A 7595-nucleotide genomic window follows, 5' to 3' on the forward strand; every position below is an offset into this window, starting at 1 on the left:
CTTAAATATGCTATAATTTCATCTTTAGGAAGCATGAAAAAACCTCTTAAAGAAGTCATCCTTTGTTTACAAAATACTTATGTATACATTATACAATGGCTTTGTATTGAAGAATACTTAAAGCTTAATATTATTTTTACCTTTCTTCATTATAGCCCTGTGTTCCCCTCCTACAAGGACACTTGCCTGGAAAGGATGAACAAGTATTTTCAGGAAAAAGGATAAACATTTGAAACAATGTACTGTACTTTGTTTTATTAAATTATAATAATTATTAAGGTAGATGCCCTGTCTATCAGGTTTGTGATAAACATCACAGAAATTTATATACACAACTTTCCAGCAGGACCGACAACCTGGCATCGTCTGACCAGGAGGGAGGTGAGACGTGTTTGTCTAGCTCATTCGCAACCGACGCCGGCTTGCCAATAACGGAGCCTTGAAGGTTAGGTACAGCCGCTGCATCGGGTACGAATTTACCTGCAAATCATCTTCCAGATATGGGGGAAGAGGCATGTTAACCCTGAAGGTCGACACAAGATCTCTGACTCTTCCGTTGAGCCGAACCAATAGTCTTGACACCAGTTTCTCAAACAAAATTAAAAATTTCCGAAGTGAATGTACAGCTGGAGATCAACTGCATGTTTAGCAGTTTAATTATGGTTGATATATTCGGTCTATGTAAGTGGACCCCAAACATATCGTCGAGAGTTAAGAGCCGACATGGCATGGGGGGGGGAAGTAGAGGGTGGGGCTGGCCCCCCCTCATCCCCCCCCTCCCCCCGTCAAACAAACGGGATATATGGCACAGTTGTGACATATAATTCTCAAGGATCTAGAGGTGGTTCATTTAGTTACCATTTTATTCACTACCACAGAAGCGGGACGGTAATCAGGGCCCAACAGCAGAAGCCATGGCGCTTCTTCCTATAAAATGCCTTGTTGTTGTCAAACTCAACTAGCTCCTGTTATGCTCTAAATCGTCAGAATTCTTAACCTTCATGTGCTTTAAAGAACGATTCAGGACCTTGCTCCTTAAAATCCCTCTCGATCTGTCAACAAGCTTCCACTAGCTGTCTTTTTGTTTTAACAGAATCTCTTTCAACTCACTATTGAAATTAGAAATTGTCTATCATTTCATGCATGATAAAATTCTTGTACAATGCCACAATTTTGGAACCGAGAACAGCTTTCTTGAATTTCACAATGGCGGCATCTTTTACTGTTTCTTGGATGAGAACAGGACTCCCAGTGCCGTGTATTCCCAGGCGGAGGTCTCCACATGTGCGGTAGTGGTGCAAGACTGAAACATGCTTCGGAGAACTTCGGTTCTTTGAAGTTTTCCGTAGGAAGTGGTGAACCATGTGATGGCCAACTGAGACGATGGCTTCCGGGATCAATATCATTTTAGAGCGCGATTTAGGGGGCCAGAGGCGAGCCTCTCTCTGAGTATGTAGAAACATCGGGAAACTGGTATGATTTTTATTGGTATTTTCCTTGAAATCAAAGCAGAAAAATGCATTGAGAATGAGAGCAGCATCGCCCACCTCCCCGTGTTTGGGCTTGAGGACATTGTGATACAGCTCGCCAAGATCTGCTGCGGGAGTTTTGGGGACCATGAATTCATCCAAATCAACGATTGCAACATACCGGTGACGTCCTGCACTCCTGTACACGCAGTCATTGAGGGACGTGAGACTTCCTAGGTCCCAGAATTCCGACCACTCGCTTGTCGGTACGTTCCAGGGAAGGATCTCAATTGTAACGTTGTCTGTGGTGAATAGTTTCAGTAACCTCTTCACCTCGGGGCTCACAGCAAGATCGTAAAAATAAAAATGGGACACTCGTAGGGCCACGGCGTAGTACGATATGAACTGGGTTATACCCTCAAGGTCACTGTAAGGACCGTGTAGAGGACGAACGCACACTGCACTCGTGTTGCTGTTGGAGAACTCATTCAACGTTTTAACGTTACTTAAATATATTAATTTATGGGAAGCGTTTATCGTACCGAGAGCAGCCATTGATACAGCATACGGAATGCGGTTTCTGCCATTGTTCTTTGCTTCAACACTCTTGTTAGTATTTACAAAGAAATCACCCTCGGATAATTGTGGATAGCACAAAAAGAAAGTACCAACAAATGTTTTCAATCCTTCTTCAAAAATAAAAGCTTTCAATACTCCATCTTGCGGATTTTCTTGATCTTCATACCACAGGAGACAAGAAACGTTAAGCATGTCCTCTTTTACCACGCCACTCCACTTGTATCCTGCGTCTTCCTTCACTAGTTCTCTCTGGTACCTCATGGCTCCCAGCACCCTGACGAATGGCCCTTCAGGAAGGTCACTGCGGGTGTCCCAGAACGAACTGTAAGTATAAACATCATCTGTGATTCTCATCCACAGAGGAGAACTGCCCGAGGAAGTCCTTGGTTGCCTTTCAGCTTGCTGTGTAAACAAGGTGTTCCTTCTGCTGCCTTCATTACTCTCTTCAAATACTAAAGGCAAGTCACCCACACTATTTCTGTATCGTACGGGAAGCCTCGATGGCTGGCGACTTTCGAATGGTAAGGGAAATATCGGGTCCTCGCTGGGCTGGCCATTACTAGACCGGCTATGGCTAAAACCATGTTGGGCCAAAGCTGGCTTCGTCAAGATTTCATCTACCTTGAACACATCACTATGAGCGTCCTGATGCAAAGTGTCGCGAGTCTGAGGATATTGTCGTGGCTCCTCCAGTTCATCCTCAAGGCCGTTTCCATCCTCCCTGAGCATGTACAGCCTCAGGAGGAGGATGCAGCAAACTAATGGCAGAAGTCTTTTGAACGCCCGCCGCTGGAGAATCATGATTGTCGAGAATATCAGTGAATTGAGATGAAGACGGAAGGCAGTATTATAGAGATGGGGAAACTATCCCATACTAACACTTCCACCGGTACTAATAACAACGTACTGCAGCTCCAGGACCCCAAACAAACACAGCTGTCACCTGCAAAAAGCTCTCCATTAGTTACATTACACCAAGACCCACTATATGAATGAAACTGGTGATTACCTCATTTCATTTATTTAATTCTTGCCCGAAACACTGTGCCTATTAGTGGCTTTAGGCATTGTATGTAATAGCTCTATCTATAAATCCAACATAATGTTTGTAACTCATCTTTTATGTATGAACTTTTACCTGAATAAACATTTTGATTTTTTTATTTTAAATTCTAAAGTATGAAAAAGCAGAATTAATATATCACAGCAAATGATAATACTGTATTAGGGAATATAGAATAATGGGTAGGTATGAAAAATGGGGAGATCACCATTTAAAAGAAATCCTAAATACAGCTGAACAGATGATGGAAGTGCTAAGAAATGCCAGGAAAATACAATGTGATGATGATGAGAAAATGTTGGCATTAAGGAAAGACTTGTCAAGTGAAGACAGAAAAATAAAAGATAACCACGATGAAGCAAAACTGATATGAGAGCAGAAGTGAAGAAAAATACAAACATTTCTACACGATAGGAATCACTTGGCACATTAACATAACATAAACATAAACATTGACATAAACAGCTAACAAAAGCACTAAGATAAAAAGGAAGGAATAAAAAAAAAGGAGAGTTGGGGAAGCCTATTCCTAAAAATCCTGTACACAAACATAAATGGGGCGAGATATACCATGTCACGAATATAACGCAGACTCCTGCGACGTCACGTCATACGTCACCCCTTTGTCCACTTGCTCCTGTGCAGAGTGTCAGGGTGTCATTGTGCCCGTTTGATGTGATGCAAAACGGGAACCAAATCTATTCAAAATACCTGAAGAAAAAATAGATCAAATTAGTACAAAAGATAATTGTGGTGAATATATATATCAGTTAGGTTTTCAAAGTGGATATACGAGAAGACTAGATCTGGTTTATACCTCAGGCCAGTGTTCAAGAGTCCACGGGGCATTAGAGCATTCCCGCTGTTAGCGGACAGGAAACCTCTACTTAGGCTTATTGTGGTCCCCTCATCCAACACAAGCAGAGTGGTTCTAAACCTGTTACGTCTCGTGGGCGTTTATACAACCACGTCCTCATCCGTAGGGGCCCCTACAACCACGTCCTCATCCGTAGGGGCCCCTACAACCACGTCCTCATCTGTAGGGGTCCCTACATCCACGTCCTCACCCATAGGGGGCCCTACAACCACGCCCTCACCCGTAGGGGCCCCCTACAACAAACTAGGTCGAGCTACCTAAACTCACGGCAGTCATCGTTGCCACAAACATATGTCAAAAGTCCTGCATTAATATTCTCAGTTAAAACTGCATGTATGAAAATTAGAACAGAAACAAAAGAGTTCAATACATTCAAGTGTACTATTGTGTTACGAGTGCAATACAAAGTATTAGTCCCCATGCACTCTCTGGGGTCCATACAGTCGTGGCTAGGGAGAGTGGTCCCCCAGCCAGGGCCAACTGACCTTCCCTAGGATGCAGCCCACAACAGCTCCCTAACTCCTGTCTATACCTATTTACTGCTAGATGAACAGACACGTCAGGTGAAAAGGTTAGTCATTGCGACACGAAGCTCGACCCCTTCAAGGCACAAACCTCGACCCCCCCCCCCCCCGTCAAGGGGGCAAACCTCGACCCGCCCCCCCGTCAAGGGGACAAACCTCAACCCGCCCCCCCCCCCCCGTCAAGGGGACAAACCTCGACCCGCCCCCCCGTCAAGGGGACAAACCCCGACCCCCGCCCCCTCCCCCCGTCAAGGGGACAAACCCCGAACCACCCCCCCTCTCCCCCCGTCAAGGGGGACAAACCTCGACCCGCCCCCCTCCCCTTCCCACGCTCCTCAAGGCACAAGCCCCGCCTTCAAGGCACGAAACTCTTTCTCTAAATTTCTCATCCATATAGCGTGCACAATACACTTGGTCAGGGGACACGAAGCCTGTAATTAGACTTGTCGAGGTCTGTCTAAGCCGAGTGACCTTCCTCAGCATGCAATCCATAACAGTTGTCTAAGTCACAATTTTACTGTTAGGTGAAGATAGGTATCAGTTGAAATGAAATGTGCCAAACTCATCACACACAGAGATCACACTAACGTGATGCATCAAATGAACAAATCCACAAGGGCAGTGACGAGGATTCGAACCTGCGTCTGGGAGCATCCCAGACACATCTCAGTCGATTAAGGCAGTGTCTGGGATGCTCCCAGACGCAGGTTCGAATCCTCGTCACTGCCCTTGTGGATTTGCCAAACTGATTTTGTCCCACTCAGAGATCGAACCGGGGCCCCCTCGATTATGAATCGAGGATGTAGTCTACTGTGCTACTGGACCCTTGATACATATAAATATGAGCCACAGATTCACGTCTTCTTTCGTCAACACGAAAGAAGAATTTTATGGAAGAAAATTGCCTCAAGCTGATGATTATTACGATTAGATGTCAACATGATCTTGCAATCTGCAACGGAAACTACGATTTTCAACCGTAACAAATTACACTTTCTTGGTGCTAACTTGGTACACCAATTACAAAAGCGGACAATAAAGCACTATGAAAATAATGTTCTACTTTTGAAGGACAGAAAAAATGTACTTCAATACGGAAGTTGCTTAGAATTCACGTCCATGTTGCAGACTGTTTCGTTCCCGACTCAGGGATCCAGGGTTAGATTCCCGGGCGATACAGAAATGGCTGGCCACGTTTCCTTTCCCTTAATGCCAATCGACTTGAGAATGGTCCAGGACGGACCGAAACGTCGTCGTTCCTTCAACTTCTAGTGTGTGGTCTGGTCAACTTAATGTCACTGTTCACTTAACAGTCAATAGGTACCCGAGAGTTAGGCAACTGGTGCGGGGGTTGCAACACCTCCCTCACCACTAGGACCTGGATAAGGCCTAAGGTACGTACACATATACGTACACACACACACACACACACAGCCCCACCGTGGGGCCGGTGGCTGAGCGGACAGTACGCTGGACGCGTGACCCTGTGGTCCCGGGCTCGATTCCGGCCGCCGGCGAGAAACAATGGGCAGAGTTTCTTTCACCCTAATGACCCCTGTTACCTAGCAGTAAATAGGTACCTGGGAGTTAGTCAGCTGTCACGGGCTGCTTCCTGGGGTGTGTGTGGTGTGGGAAAAAAATAGTAGTTAGTAACAGTTGAGAGGCGGGTCGAAAGAGCAGAGCTCAACCCCCGCAAGCACAACTAGATGAATACAGAGGCTTCCTGTCCCGACTGACAGCGGAATTATTTAAATATACGCAGAAACATATGCAAACATACAACTTTAGTTACATTTTTAAAATACGTAATAATGATCCGAATTTAAATATTTGCTCTTTCCAACACAAGTAAAACCAAGCTACAGACCGCTGGCCGGGACGAGCAAAACTTACCTTAATTTTTCTTGTGCCTATCACTACCCCATAGAACTGTTATATAAACCACTTTAATCTTACGATCTTGTCCCACACATCAAGAAGTATAACAATCCCCGTCGTCGGGGACAGGAAGCCTGCGGTGCACAGGCTTACGTAACGTCGCTCCTAGTTTGAGTTACCTCATTCCTTTGTGTGTATTTAGATAGCAATAAACTTATTCAATTCCCCAGGATGCAGCCCACAACGATTGCCTAGCTCCCACTTACCAATGTATTACTTGGTGAACAGACAAACCAGGTGAAAGTAAACGTGTCCACCCAATTCTGCCCCTCCCGGGAATTGAACCCGGGACCTCGGGTAGGAGCCGAGGACTTCAGTTAGCAAGCAATGATATATAATACTTACATGCATCGTCCCATGTGATGTACAGGTCTACTCTACTCCCCGTACAGGTCAAGGTGTAGTCGCGCCTTACAAGAGTTCTCCACACTACCGGTCCGACAGTTACATGTATTTACGTACTACACGGTCTCAAAGTGGACTAAGATATCCCATTGTCGGTAAAAACCGGAATGTGTAGCACCAGGAGGTCAGAGCGCAGCGCCACACTACCGCCCTCGCCGCTGTCTGGACTTCAACTGGCGCCGCGGTACTGATCCTGCAACATGGCCTCACCAGTTTTAAGCGCTGAAGTGTCAACACCCAAAGCGCTTAGCCTCACCGCCCATATTGGGTGGTGGGGCTAGCTAGCGGAGTGTTATCAGTCGGAGCAGTAGTCAGCGACGTCCTCATCCTAGTCGGCAGCAGTAGCAGCTCCCCCCTCGAATGTAATAGTGTTGGTTGGTGCAGGCACACACACACACACACGCTGCCCAGAGTTATGTTTTGGTACACAAGGTACAGTGTACCTCGTAGCTGTACACTGTAACCCCCCCCCCCTTCCTTCTGTGTGTGTGAGAGAGGAACTAAGTCATATTATCTAGATATGAAGCATGGAAGTTAAATTGGCATTACTTTGTGCGAAGAGCATTGATGTTACCGTCATTGTTATGACTCTTATAATGTGTCAGGAGCACCTCCATGAGCGTCATGAGGTGTCTGCTGTACACAACAGACCGCTGGGTCACATGGGAGCCTCAGTTTGCTCTAACGGTTCACCATGGAGGGGTCAGTGAACGCTGACACCGAAGAAAATGGAAACTTTT

At 45.8% G+C, this 7595-nt stretch overlaps 1 protein-coding gene across 1 annotated transcript; it reads right to left on the reverse strand.

The window, feature by feature from the left end:
- Positions 1–242: 242 nt before the first annotated feature.
- LOC123758810 (uncharacterized) lies at positions 243–7136 on the reverse strand. Its single transcript, XM_045743540.2, has 3 exons — positions 6796–7136; positions 3682–3822; positions 243–2991 (listed from the first exon to the last, which is right to left on the reverse strand). Exon 3 carries the CDS (start codon positions 2847–2849, stop codon positions 1119–1121), a length of 1731 nt encoding a protein of 576 aa, XP_045599496.2. The 5' UTR covers positions 2850–2991; positions 3682–3822; positions 6796–7136; the 3' UTR covers positions 243–1118.
- Positions 7137–7595: the final 459 nt, after the last annotated feature.

This window comes from Procambarus clarkii, chromosome 22 (genome assembly GCF_040958095.1).
Source record: "Procambarus clarkii isolate CNS0578487 chromosome 22, FALCON_Pclarkii_2.0, whole genome shotgun sequence".
Taxonomy (NCBI): Eukaryota; Metazoa; Arthropoda; class Malacostraca; order Decapoda; family Cambaridae; genus Procambarus; species Procambarus clarkii.